This window comes from Corylus avellana, chromosome ca1 (genome assembly GCF_901000735.1).
Source record: "Corylus avellana chromosome ca1, CavTom2PMs-1.0".
In the NCBI taxonomy this organism is placed as follows: domain Eukaryota; kingdom Viridiplantae; phylum Streptophyta; class Magnoliopsida; order Fagales; family Betulaceae; genus Corylus; species Corylus avellana.
The window spans coordinates 41,700,121-41,714,545 of NC_081541.1; the positions used below are offsets into that span (position 1 = coordinate 41,700,121).

General features: G+C 36.0%; 3 protein-coding genes across 3 annotated transcripts; 1 reads left to right on the forward strand and 2 right to left on the reverse strand.

Moving 5' to 3' along the window:
* The first annotated feature begins 851 nt into the window (after positions 1-851).
* Positions 852-6,937, forward strand: LOC132185906 (uncharacterized). The gene is made up of 6 exons (XM_059599721.1): positions 852-976; positions 2,239-2,643; positions 4,467-4,777; positions 4,877-4,933; positions 5,418-5,854; positions 6,429-6,937. The coding sequence occupies exons 2-6, from the start codon at positions 2,240-2,242 to the stop codon at positions 6,720-6,722; spliced, it is 1,503 nt and encodes a 500-aa protein (XP_059455704.1). The 5' UTR covers positions 852-976; position 2,239; the 3' UTR covers positions 6,723-6,937.
* Positions 6,938-8,495: 1,558 nt separating this feature from the next.
* Positions 8,496-11,056, reverse strand: LOC132167995 (uncharacterized). Its single transcript, XM_059579054.1, has 4 exons — positions 11,021-11,056; positions 9,419-9,536; positions 8,925-8,985; positions 8,496-8,853 (listed from the first exon to the last, which is right to left on the reverse strand). Exons 1-4 carry the CDS (start codon positions 11,049-11,051, stop codon positions 8,566-8,568), a joined length of 498 nt encoding a protein of 165 aa, XP_059435037.1. The 5' UTR covers positions 11,052-11,056; the 3' UTR covers positions 8,496-8,565.
* A 598-nt stretch (positions 11,057-11,654) lies between these two features.
* Positions 11,655-13,807, reverse strand: LOC132165188 (pentatricopeptide repeat-containing protein At2g44880). Its single transcript, XM_059575679.1, has one exon. The coding sequence runs from the start codon at positions 13,733-13,735 to the stop codon at positions 11,939-11,941; it is 1,797 nt and encodes a 598-aa protein (XP_059431662.1). The 5' UTR covers positions 13,736-13,807; the 3' UTR covers positions 11,655-11,938.
* Positions 13,808-14,425: the final 618 nt, after the last annotated feature.

Sequence of the window (14,425 nt, forward strand, 5' to 3'; positions counted from 1 at the left end):
GGGAACCAAACAAATGAACTCAGAAAATTATTTAAACTGATGTGGTAGACCGTGAGTGGCAGACAAGGGAGAGAGAATTGCATTTTTTAATTTAAAAACTCTTGTCACATCAGTTTGGTAAATTTTCAGAATTTATTTGTTTGACTTCCTAACACTAGCCTTTTATATAAGCCCCTCGTAAATTTTACAATCATGAGTACCACATATAACCAAACTACAAATAAAAGATTTTGTTGAAAACGTCATAAAGGCTACTTTTCATATACCCAAATTGCATTCTATGTGACCAAAGCCTTTCTTATGTCGGAAATGTGATTGAAAAATGTACAATTTAACAAAATTTTTAAAAATGTATTTAAGCATTTGGTAAATTATGATTTGACCTTTAAAATCATAATTTAGCCTTTAAAATTGTACGTTTTTAAAGAAAACCTTATTATCTGCGATTTGAAAATACATTTTTTATTTTTTATTTTTTATTTTTTATTTTTTATTTTTCAAATCACAATTTTAAAAAAATAAACAAATCATTTTATGTGATTTGATTTAAAATCGTATTTTTTATCTATAAAATCGTAATGTCAAACACACCCTTATCCGATTATCAAATTTGGTATCCTCTCGCATCGTATGCCTAATTAAACACCAATACACGACTGTTCCTGCTAGGCGCATCCTTGTCGAGCCGTGGGGGTAACTCCAATCTTGTATCCCAAACAGGCCCAACTCCGCTGGCCTACACATGCGGAACATTCATATTTAAGGTTCTTTTTTTATTTTGTTTTTCCAGTCAATCAATGTCCACGTCCGTACAACACATATAATTTTTTTTATTTTTTTTATTTTTTTATTGTCTTTGCCTTCGGGACCCAAAAACAAATCCCAAAATTCCAGTAAAAAGTCCAGCTCGTCTGCCACCGGCACCGCGTTAGCTTGCGCCGACGGTGACATTTACCGGGCCCATATACAAACCCAGGTACCATCTTCTCTCTCTCTCTCTCTCTCTCTCTCTCGGTGACCTTCACCAGACCCATACACAAACCCAGGTACCTCTCTCTCTCTAGGGTTTAGGGTTTTGTGGGCTGTCACTGAATTTCTTTAGGGTCTTAGAACCTGAAAAATTCAATTTATTTTGCGGATTTCCTTAGTTTCTTTCAGCTATGGTATAATTGGCTACTGATTTTCTTTTTGATGGGTGATCGATTTGTTTGGCGCTTAAGTTTATGGGTTTTCTTTGTTTCTTGAAATACAGTATAATATCTTGTTATCATAGAAAAAAAGATCGTAACTTCGATTGGTTTTTATTTGATTTTTTTTTTCCTGGGTCCTTTGTTTGTGTTTTTGGATTCTAACTCGAAGTGATGTCATTATTTGATTTTGTATTTTTATTATTCTGGGTATTTGCGTGGGATTTTTTTTTTCAACTATGATTCATATGCTTTTGGCTAATAGGGAACTTTTTTATGGAAGAAATATTTTATTGCTCAAAGATATGTTTTTAATGAAATTTCTAGGAAAGATTTTTTTTTTCAAAAGTAATATGAATATTTTATTGAAAAAGAGAAGTAGGTATACAGAGAGTTTCCTTGAAGAATGACAATCTGAGATTCCAAGAACAGCCCCTGCCATCCTCCACCATCTGCACAAGAATGCATAGAAGCATCTTTGTCTTCAGGAATTATGAATAAATAAGGAAAAGCTATTTTTATAATGTGTCAAACTATTCTGGTAGAATTCACTTTTGTTTCTTCATGCATATTGTTCTAAGATAGTTATAGGGCAAATTAATGTCCTGTAGCTAAAAATGTATTTCTGTATGTGTTTCTTTAAGTTCAGTAGGAATTTGCCACCAAATATTGAGGGATTCACCTAATTGTTTGCATAAAATTTCTACTTTGAGCTAAATGAATCACTGAAAAGATAAGAGTCCATCATGATTGAGCCTAGTGGGTGAGTCTTTGGTCTATTAGAAACCAAAAAAAAAAAAAAAAACTTAAATTAAGAATTTCATCTTTATTTTTTAGTCAATTTTTTGTTTTCTGCTATTGCAATGAAGGTTATTTTCAGATTTATGGATAAAATCTCTTTTACAGACTTGTTATCAGTCATTTTAGAGTTCATTTGGAATTTATATGATTGCAGCATTGATTTATTGGTCATGGATTGTGCAGCTGATAAATTGTTCAGTCTTCTTGAGATTGCTGAAAAATAATGAGCTAAGGTTTTTTGATATTGCAGTATGGGACCTGATTTAGAGCTTAAAGGGAACTCCAAAGCTGCTATGGGAGTTTCAGTTGGTAAGAATAATGCAATTGTCCCTCAAGGCCCAGAAGATATGATTCTGCAGTGTGCTAGTAATTGTGAGGATAACACTTTTGGCATGGAAGTATTATCGGTTGAGCGAACTACTGAACAGGATGGAAGTGAGAATATAGAGGTTAATATAACTGACTTTACAACTGCAACTGATGCTGGACTGGTTGAAGGTGAATGTCAGGATGTGACTGAGCATTCAAGTTCTTTTGGCGATACAGAATCTGGGACAGAGAATGGCTTGATGTTGGCTGATGATGAAGTTGAGTCACAATTTTCTGCTAGTAATGCATCAGTATTTGATGGATATTTTGACACATTTCCAATAAGGTACTTTCTAGTTTGAATCATTTATTGTATGTATTATTTATTTCTTGTCTATGAAGTGGCAGTGGAGGAGTTGCAGACTTAAGATACATCATACCATCCACATAACCATTAGGAAAGATGCCTTTTCCTTTTCTTGCTTTATTTACCATCAAATGTTCAAGGAACTTGAAAATGCAAGCTAAAACGCCTGTGAAATGGAGGTTTTCTTGTGTTCTATCCTGCCTGAGATTGTTTGTTTTGATGTCTTCAGCTTCAGTCCTTGAGCTAGTGGTTTCTATCTGGCCTTATGATTTATGACAAAACTTCTGGGTTGTGAGCATCAATTGAAAATATTCAAACATCAAGTTCTTGGACCCATGGTCTTGGCCTTGAAATGGTATTGGGCACCTGAAACTGATCTGATGAGGGCCATGCTAAATTCCATGTCTTTTTAAGTAACATTTTTTTATTTGAACTTGGACTTTATAGGACCACAAATTGGGTGGGAATGATAGATCTTTTTAGAAGATTAAGAATATAATACTTCCTACTTATTAGTGACTTATCTAACTGGGTGTGTGTGTAACTTATTAATCAAAAAAAAAAAAAAAAAAAGGAAGATAAGTTTCTGTTTGAATGTGATCTTGTAGAATTGGGATGTGCAATACGAGTATAATGCAACACTTCAACAAGAGAGGACATATTTGAAAAGATGATTGTTGATCTATCTAGAATTGTGAAGGGCTTGATGGATGGAGATATATTAGTATAAGGGTTAATGTATGGATATGGCTTGCATTCTAGAGTGTACCGTGACATAGGTATACACACACTAATTTGTTCTATCTCCATCTCTATATCTGTATCTGTACTATATCTAGTTATTTCAAGAAAAATCTAGTTCTCCACATCCATCCTTTACTCCCCTCCCCCCCCCCCCCCTTTTATTTATTAGAGTCAAGACCTGCACTGCCACTATTGAATTACCCATGATTTGCTTTGGAGAAGAAAAGTTATTTGATATTTCTCCTAGTCTGATAAAGATTTCCCATCAATAGAAAATGGAGAGTCATTGAATTAGAAATAAATTATGTAGTGGAAGGACGAATCAGAAGTTGTTCATCTCGAAGAGTGAGAAAAAGAAGCAGGGCACAATGAACAAAGAGAAAAAAGTAGATCCCAGCATAAACTCAAGAAACACAATTTGTTAGATTGTCCGGAAGTATACAAAAGGAAACACCTAACTGGAAAATGAATAAGAAAATCATCATAACTAATCGACAGAGGGGACACATAAGCCACAGTTCAAAGATACAATGTATGGTAAAAAGAGGCTAAAATATCCACAAAGGTCCTCTCCAAGTCCTGAAAGCTTCTATTGTTCCTTTCCTTCCTTAAACACCAAAAGAGGCAAGAAGGCACCATTTTCCACACCGCAGCACTCATCGACCTTCTAGAGGACCACCAACTGTCAATATGGTTAAATCTCAGGAGTAATCAAATCTTGTCCTTAAATCCTGTAAAATGAAATCTTTTCTTTTTGATGCTTCTCATTTCATTTTTCTTGCTCTTGGTCAACGTCATCCACTGCAGTAAAGCAAGTCCTCATACAGCACATCTATATAGCGTTTACAGACCACTGACAAAAACCTTCTCAGCCAAGTCAGTCTGACACAATGTGCTTTCTCCTTATCCGCTTACACAAAACACTTGGGAATAAATGAGCTATCCTTTCTGTCTTATCAATATTGATTTTACCTTGTATGAGTGCATATTGTGGCTTCTTTTTACTGTGAATAATTATGTCACATTCACATTGTTTATGTCTGCTTCTAATCATCCAGGAAGAAAAAGTTGACAGTTCATTGGAGGAAGTTTGTACGTCCTCTTATGTGGCGCTGTAAATGGATAGAGCTTCAAATTAAGGAACTTCAGGCCCGGGCACTAAAGTATGATAGAGAACTTGCAGTATATGAAGAAAGGAAGCAGCATGATTTTGAAAATGTTACATTAGAAGATATTGATGCAAAGTCTCTACCATTTTCCGGTCAAATTCTTAGAAATAAAGTCATGAAGAGGAAGAAAAGAAAGAGAGACGAAGAGACAATTGATATAACACCTTATATGTCGCAACATAACCTGTTCTCTTACTATGGTATGAAGTTACAAATTCCGATTTGTACAGTGCCCTTTTTTTGGCCTTGTATAAGTATAATATATGTTATTTCTTCTTCATTTTTTCTCTGTTTTCCAGGAAAGAAGAGGTCTGCTGCTGATGGCGCTCCTATGGAAGATGATTGTGGTAGTCTAGGTAAGAAGTACTAGAGTTGATTTGAGTACCAATATATTGATGATTTTAAAGCTTATTAGTTAGGCTGTGAAATAAGAAAAAAGAATGTCATATCAATAAACATTTTCTTGTATTTAATATATGTTCTTAGAGGTTTTGCAGGGTTAAGCTAATTATCTGAAACCATATAATGATTAACGAATCAATGTAACAAAAAAAGGTGACTTTTACTGGTATTTCACAATTATAGAAGTATATGTTAATATGTATATTTGATTAAGTTACTTCAAATCATAACTGAATCAGTATTTTTAAGTTTCTAGATACTGGAAGAAATTTGTATATATTGAGGATGGTGATTTGTCGAGAGCTTCAATGCATCTTGGTCTCTTTGAGCAGGATCTTAGATTTTGAACTTGCATATTGATTTTCTGCTAGTTTTGTAGGAAATATATTGTCTTTTTTCCACCTGCATGGCCCCAATTTTCTCTTGTGATTTCTGCAGATAAGATTACTAACAGCAATGTTGAGTTTGGAATAAACGATGGGTGGTCATCTCTTGAATTTGGAAATGATGATAATTTCTTGGAGCAGATCCTCCGGAAGATTGAAGTGGCACATTCACAAGTTCATAAGCTGAAGACCCGAATTGACAAGGTGATTAGTGAAAATCCTGGAAAGTACTATTCTGTAAATAAGCTGACCTTGCTTGCACCATCTGATGCATTGGCCAGTTCTGATCAAGATCCTGCATCTCCTCCCGATAGTAGACATAGATTGACAGTTAGATCTCTTTGTACTTCTTCTTGGCGTGTATCTGAGTGTAACATGGGAGATTTACCTATGCCTGAAAGCACAGTTTTGAGTCATGGAGAGGTGAACCCACTTTCTAATATAATTGAAAGCATGGCTCAGCCTCAGGTTGCAGATTTATGTGAAAATGTAAGTATTTCTTTTGTGACATGATGTACAGCTTTCTATCTAATTTTGGGTTTTAGAATATTGTTGGGTAGTAACCATGACCATGTAAGCCTTCTTTTCTGACAATCCCACCATAGATAGTAATGGACAATGCTAGAGGGTTTGGTTATTTTTAATTTCCTGTTGGTCTGGTACCTTCTGGTATTGGTTTTATGTGATTCCAACTTATTTTTTAGAGAAAATCGTTGACATGATTGAGATGTTATAGCACTTTTTCTAGTTAATGAGCACCTCGTCTTTTATCTGTCGTGTACTTGGTGAAATGGAACAAGTTTAGTTCTTGCTATGATCAATGTGACATGAAAGGACCTATTCAAGGTGTCCCATTTTCTGTGATTTAGCTTCTAGAGTTAGTAGCTTTGTCTGTGAAGTTTCTCATCCTTGCAGGCATGTGGACAGTGGTGTATATTAATGCACTGTTCATTTGGTAGATACGGACTTTCTTGAATGAGCCCTGTTATTTGGGATTATGAACAACATATTCGCTTGCACATACTATTATATATTCAAACTAATATATTCTTCGTGCCTGCAGATTGAGGATGGAATTCTGATACATAATAAGGCAGCCAAGGAAGAGTTGGATGCTCTTGAGAAAGTTAGAAGTCAGCTCATAGAGAAGCCTCAGGAACCAATGGAAGGCAAGAAAACTATTCCTTTAGTTCAGGTTTTAGGACCTGGTGACTTGCCCTCAGAAACTGCTGTGCCTAATGTGCAATCTAATGTGAAGTCACGTTCTGCTTCCAAGTCGAATCTCCCTAGGAACACAAGAAGACGGGGGAGGCGAAGAGCCGCCTCAAAGAGAGTTAGAAGGAGAATTTCAGGTTAGCTGGATTTGCGAGAGTTAGAATAGTTTTTTTGGTTTTCTTTTTTGGGTGGAAGGATGGAAAATCAAAATATTCAAGATAGGATGTCAACAACTTTTGTTGCTTTTAGAATTTGTATATGCTGCTTACTATGTTGTGTATCCTCTCTTTGGTAGCAATGATTTCAAATGTACATGTCTGTGAGACACTTTATAATGGAAGCATGAGATTTCAGTTAGATATCCCCTAGTAAATGAGTAATTGAATCACCTTTACCTGCTTTTTTAGAATTTTGATGCTTTCTTTTGTTCATATTGAGGGCAGTTTGTGATATCGGTAAGGGCTATTCTGTTTTGCTAAAATTTGATGTTTCCATATTCCCTTTGCTACATTGTTTATGTGCCATCAGAAAGTAAAGCTCACTGATCATATTGTTCTTGGGAATTGGGATATCAAACTGCCCTTGCCCTTTAGTTCCGTGTAAGAAAACGAGGGTGCGGTGCACGGAACCGGGGTTTACTTTACAGGGGTGGGTTCTGTTATACAAATAGGGGAAAAATACAGAAAACGAAAATGCTCCTAAGGTGTGTTACAACGTCACTTTCCTTAAGAAAATATTTACTCCCACCAGAATTGGTATGCAACAAGGTTTACAGCAAATTTTTCTCCATGATACAATGGAGTCCAGAAACCTCTGTGTTTTTAACTACGTTATGCACAAACGAAATTAAAACCCGAAAATACCCTTAGACTTTCTATTCTAATCAGAGACAAAAAATAAAAGGATAATGCTTATTTTTAAAATTCAAACAAGGGTATCAAAGAGAATTGAATTGTCATAGATAATTATCTATTATCAGATAATTTCGAATTTCAAAATAAAACTGTTATTTTGAATTTCGAAGATAAAACTGCTGTTTTGAATTTCGAAATAAAACTGTTGTTTTGAATTTCGAAAATTAAACTGCTGTAAACTGTTAATCCAATTGGCACTTAAATCTGACCGTTAAATTAAATAATTATTTAATCTCAATTGTTAGATCAACAATCCAGTAGATCTAACCATTGGATCTACTTAAGAAGCATCCTACAGTTTAGATCAAACCTCTAGATCGAACGATCTTGACCGTCCAAAAATGAATGGTCATGATCTGATCGCTCCGATGCTTCGTGCCAAGTGCGCCATCAAGGCGCCGTTAGCGCCCTACAGCCCACGCCACGTGGGCGCGGTGCTTCGCACTGTATGGTAACATGTATTAGGGTGTACCCTAGCATAGATCATTTAACAACATAAATTTGTTGGAACTTATAAATGCCAACAAAATCTTCACTCTTTCCAATGTGGGATAATTTTCATTCAATGCTCTTTAAAACCTTTCATTTAAAACATTCCCAAGACACAAAATAATATCTATATATATATTTATTTTGAAAATATTTCAACAGGTTCGAAGGGCCCTGCCTTGGAAAGGTTCCCCGACATCAAAAAAAAAAAAAAAACTGCCCTTGCCCTTTTACCTTCTTGTCAAAATTCAAGTGTTGCTTAGTGCTTGATCTCAAGTGCTGCTGTGTAATTTATTTTCGGTGTTGATGGTTGTCTTGGCCTGATGGAATCCGGCGACTTTACAGATTGTGATTTAGTGTCGGTTTGGTTAGCAGTTTTAAAATGATTGGTTTGAAAAAATAACAATTTCAAAATGGTTTTTTTTTTTTTTTTAAAAAAAAGATTTTCAAATCACCATTGTTTAAATCTTTGCCCTTAGTTATTGCAACTGCAAAACAACGATAGGGAGATGATGCCATTGATAGATGGGTACTTGTGGTATGTCATATACAACATAAAGGAAGAGGACATATTAGGCACATTCAGGATGCTGTATTTCCCATTAAAAGCCTTTTGGAGAACTTAACAGTGACAAGAGCCAACACCGTCGCTGTGGGAACAAAGAGGACGTCGGGAATCGCCTTGATCGCTTTCAGCTGGGGAACCTTTTCTCCGGCTCTCTTAGCCACCATGGCTGCAGGAGGTGTTACAATTCCAGTGATCATCATGCTGTCATCTAATTTGCTAAGATTGACCCTCTTCTTCATAAACTTGATGAACAAGTCCCTCTTTCCTTGATCTTCGGTGACTTTCCATTCTTTAAAACAATCCTGCTTATTGTAATATATGGGTTAGGAGGAAATGAGAGAATAATATAAATGTGCAAGCAATCTAGACTGACCTCTACTTCCTTGTGCGATGGTGCATCATAGTGTTTACCAGGCAATGCTGAGTTGATAGTGCTGCATAAGATTTATTTTGGGTCAATAGTTAGACGATTTTTGGGAGCAATTAGCTTGGATAAAGATCCACTATTATTAGGCTGCTCGAATAACATAGAAATTCCGACAGCTTAAGAGAGGAGACTGTAGGGTCCACTTGTTCCTTAGGATTGGCCTTTTGAACTGTCTGATTTTTTATGTTATTCAGGCAGCCTAATAACATGGGATCTCAATCTAATTAGCTTAAAGTTTAGTATAATCTATGTCAATGTACTGTATTCTTATTTTCTGTATTCAATTTGAATTTCTCACTTTTCTAAAATACATTAACAAATAACTCGAAACGCAAATTACTTTTCAAAATACAAAACACTCCGATCTCTTCCCCCTTATTTTTTATTATTATTATTTTTTCTTTCTAAATAATAGTGAAGACTATAGTGATTGTACATACTTGAAGATGTCAAGAATAGCAATATGGAAGTCGTTAAAGTTGTTGATTTCTTTCCCAATGAGGCGGCTGTAGAGCGTCCCCGCATCAAGATGCAACATCTGTGTTAATGGCGATCCTCCTATGATGCAAATTGTACAGGCCAGAAACATTATGGTGTTATATAAATTTACCAACTTTCTCCTCAATTGCTACTAGGATTTTCTACCTAAACTATGGATACATGTCAAGATTTTGCTTTGTTGCATCAATTTTTAAATAGCGTGATAACATATATACGTTAGGTCTATAAAATATAATTTGAATCATGAAATGCACAGCTGTGAGACGACCATGTCTGATATTAAATGAAAGATATTTGGGGGTCAGGTTGATAATGATAGCTTAACCCACATTTTCAATATTGCATTTTACCAATTTCATTTTGAGTAATGCTATTAGACTACTATACAATTGGGATGATGTAACAGTGAAAATTACCCTATTTTTTTAACAAATGTTGATCTAGCTTAACCCACATTTTCAATATTGCAGTTTACCAATTTCATTTTAAGTAATGCTATTAGACTACTATACAATTGGGATGTTGTGACAGTGAAAATTACCCTCCCTTTTTTTTAAACAAATATTGATCCAATGACTTATTTTTACAGGCACATTATCAAATTGTATAACAGACGTGGAATAATATGAAAAAGTAACAATTTCAAAATAAAAAGTAAATTTTAAAAGTGTAATTATGCGTTTGGTAAAATCTATGGTTTGAAAACATAGTGCCTTAAACTACCTTTAAAATCCAGTGTTTTTAAAAACGCACCCCTTACCTGCTACGTCATAACGTGAATTTTTTTCATTCTTTCAAACTATCAAATTTTTTTTTTTTTTTTCTCTTTTCTTTCAAATGAAACATTTTCTACGATTTGTTTAAAAACACACTATTGGCCTACAAAATCAAGGGACCAAACACTTTCACTAATTCGCATAACATAATTGTGCATAGGGCATATTCAGCCCAAAAACAAAACAAAAAAGTAAGACAAATTATGAATGCTAGCACAAATTTGTTATGGGTAAATGATGGTAGAAAAGGTAATAATGAATAACAATGATAATATCATTGGTCATCGCATCAAGCATGTATAATTTGGATTGAGATTCTCTCAAACTTTAAAATTTGAGTTATTCATTACATCTAACGGTCCAATAAACATGACACTTTGTGTGTTATTGAGGCAAGTAATTTTAGTTTTCAACATGCATAATCCACTTGATTTGGTAACACAAAAATATCTGCATTTACTTGAACTGTAAGATATAATAAAGAGCTCAAATTTTAAAAATATGAGAATCTCATATTTTAAAAAATTTGAGCGGAACTGAATCCGTATAATTTAGCTATTGAAAGCAATCTAATGATTATGACTGAATATTTTCTCAGCTGGACAATATCCATAGAAAAAGAAATTAAATGATAGTATGCAGAAACAAAAGAAATATGATGAAAGACAATAAATATGAATTATGTATTTCGAAAAAAAAAAAAAGTAGTAAAAAGAAATGATTCAATTAATTAAAAAAAAAAAAAAAAATCATGAAAAAACGAACCTTTTCCCATGAAACTCATAATCATACCCATTTTGCTGAAGGAGAACCCTATATTCAGGTACAACAATAACGTATATATATATATTGCATTAAGAGAGGCAGACGCACAGAAAGAGGGAATAACTTCATATATGGTCTGCTTATCAGTGTAAGCAAGGTATCCTTTTGCAGGCTTTGATATTCTTTTTTTTTTTTTTTTTTTTCCTAAACTATAAAATCTGATTCTTGGCTTGGAAGTTGGAACTAGCCAGTTGCTTGAAGGAATCTTCTACTGTTGTCTATTATATTGAATGGGAGTATGTTTTGTTTTTAAGAAATTGCAATTTGAAAATGCAAAAAACATGATTTCAAGTCGCAAGCAATTAGGGTTTTTTTTTTTTTTTTTTTTTTTTGTATGATTTTAAAAGTTAAACTGTGATTTTACAAAATTCTTAACTGCGTTTTAAAAAATTGCATTTTAAAATCGTACTTTGTAAAATCGCAAACCCAAACGCAGGTTTGAAAAACCAGATTTATCATATGACTTCCAAAATGCATGCGGATTTTTAAATCGCACTTTTTAAAATCGTTATTTTTAAATTACACTAATTTAATTTATCATTTTTGATAAGCATAATCTTGGTAATGTTACAGGATTAAGAAATTTTCATTCATGGATCAAAGGGGAGGGGGGACTGAAAGAAGACACAGGAAATCCCACTTGGTGGCAAAACTTTGCATTGGTCCAAACATAAAAACATAGGCAGGGAAACCTCATACTTGTTACCATATCCTGTTGTTTTTTGCTCATATTTACAGGCACTTCTCCCATTTTTGTGGAAGAAACCAAGATTCATGAATTTTATGTGATGAACTTGTATAATTGTATTAGCATGTGCTTTTGCCCAAGCCCAGAAGAACCTCAACACTCTTTCTCCTCTACTTTAAATTAATTTGTCCCTTCATGTGCTTCCCCAAGTGCTCCAGTGTTATATGCATGGCCTCCAACTGCGGATACACTCTATCCCCTGCTACAAACTCCCTGACTCTACCATCAATCTCAATAACGCTACAGCCTACTTCTTTATTTGCTCCATTCCTCCTCATCAACCCCTTAATTTCCTCTACATCTCCCCACCTTTCCTCAGTGGCATACAAATTTCTCAACAACACATAGTTTCCATCATTCGATGGCTCAATTTTGGCTGCCTTGTTTAGTACTCTCTCAGCCCTCATAATATCCCTGGAGCATCCACAAGCAAATAGAAAAGAACTCAAGATTATCCCATTAACCTTGTAAGGCATGTTCTCAATTAACTTCTCTGCTTCCTCCAAGCACCCAGCCCTCCCCAGAAGATCTACCATACAACCATAGTGCTCAATCTTTGGGGTAAGCCCAAATTCCTCCATTGCTTTAAACCACTTCTTCCCTTCCTCCACTAGACCACTATGGTTACAAGCAGACAAAACACCAAGCAAGGTTATTTCATTTGGTTTATATCCTTCATGCAGCATCTCCGAGAATATCTCCAATGCTTCCTTGGCACAGCCATTGACTGCAAGCCCATGTATCAAAGCATTCCAAGAAGCTGCTTCCTTTTCAGGCATATCGTTAAAAAGCCTTTTGGCTTTTGTAATTTCACCACATTTTGCATACATATTGACAAGTGCAGTGCAGACATTTGTTGCTCTATCGAACTTCCTCTCCCGGACAAACCTGTGAACCCAGCCGCCCAAATCCAGAGCACCCAAATCAGCAATCGCCGGAAGAATGCTTACGAGAGTCACCTCATCTGGTTCAAATGATGTGGTTAACTGCATTTCCTGAAATAATCTCAATGCTTTGTAAGGTTGTTTGTTTTGGCAATACCCACCAATCATTGCATTCCATGAAAATAAGTTCTTCTCCGGCATGGCATCAAATAGCAACCTAGCAGAGTCAACATCACCATTATGGCAATACCCATAAATCATACTAGTCCAGGACACCACATTCCTATCTGGCATCTCGTCAAACAAATTTCGAGCTGAGCCAATCCCTCCCAATTTGACATAACCATCAATCATTGCATTAAACACTGCCGAGTCTTTCACAGGCATCTGATCAAAAAGCAACCTTGCATTACTCATATCCCCAGACCTTACATACCCACAAATGAGAGCAGTCCACGACACTTCACTTCTTTCCGTCATTTCATCAAACAACGTTCTTGCACTGCCCGTGTTCCCATTCTTCGCATACATATCAACCAGAGCCGTTGCTACATGCAAACTTAAGCCAAACCCAATTTTTACAACATGACCATGAACCTCTTGACCTTCCCAAATGGCCATCTTTAAACCGCAAGACTTGGCCAAGATTGTGAATGTGTAATCATCGGGAACAAAATCCGTGTCCCTCCTAAGATCTCTATAAAGAGTGAAAGACTCAACGAATTGGCGCATGCCCACATGGGCTTTGATCATGGAGTTACAGAGGAACGCATCGTCCCTGTTGGGTCGACGATCGAACACCCGGCGAGCGTGGTGGATGCCAGCAAGTGGGTTTCGGGAGGCCAAGAGAGAGCCGCAGGTTGTGATGAACTTCGTGAGGAGATTAACGTTGGTTTCAAGCGCGTTGCGGAGCAGAAAAGCATGGAGCTGGAGGATAGAAGCTAAGGTGTTTCTTTGTTGGAGGAGGTACAAGCATTTTCTCTCTGTAAAGCTCCACAGGCATCGCTGCATAACCTCTCTCATTGCTTCATTTTCTTAATACGACTGTTATGACTCTTACCTTCGCACGGCTTTCCCACCAAGACAACGCACAAAGCCCACAAGTGACATAGTTTTGTTTTTTTTATTTTTTATTTTTATTTAACATGTAGAAAAAGGTTATAAGGGACCGAACAATCACAAACGGGGATAGGTGCCCCAACAATAAAGTCTAAACAAAAGAGGCAATACAAAGGTAGAACTAAACAATAGACAATGGATCCATTAAAGATCCTAAAAAGACCATTAACGATCCACCTTTCTAAAGGTCGCACAAGATGGTAACTGATGGCAAAGGGACACCTTGAGGAGCTCCAAGCAGTAACAGTAACAACAACGTTGAAGTGGTTGTTGAGGGAAAGATATTGTTGAAAACCGAGCAACTACAAAAGTCTCCTCAACTGCATCAAACCACACAAATACCGGGAGACAGTGACCCACTTGAAACAAAGAGAGTGGTAAAAACCAAAAGAAACTACAGAAATACAAAAGAAAGTTAACAAGAGAAATACAACAAAAAGCTCAACAACAACTGCAACAGTGGAGGAAAACAACCCTTAACAAAAGACTGCATCTTACACGGCGGCTCGTGAGATCCACTTGCCGGAGCGTGAAGGTCACACGTGGGCGCGTGGGCAGCATATTGGAGTGAGGGGAGGAGTGGTTGAAAGCGGA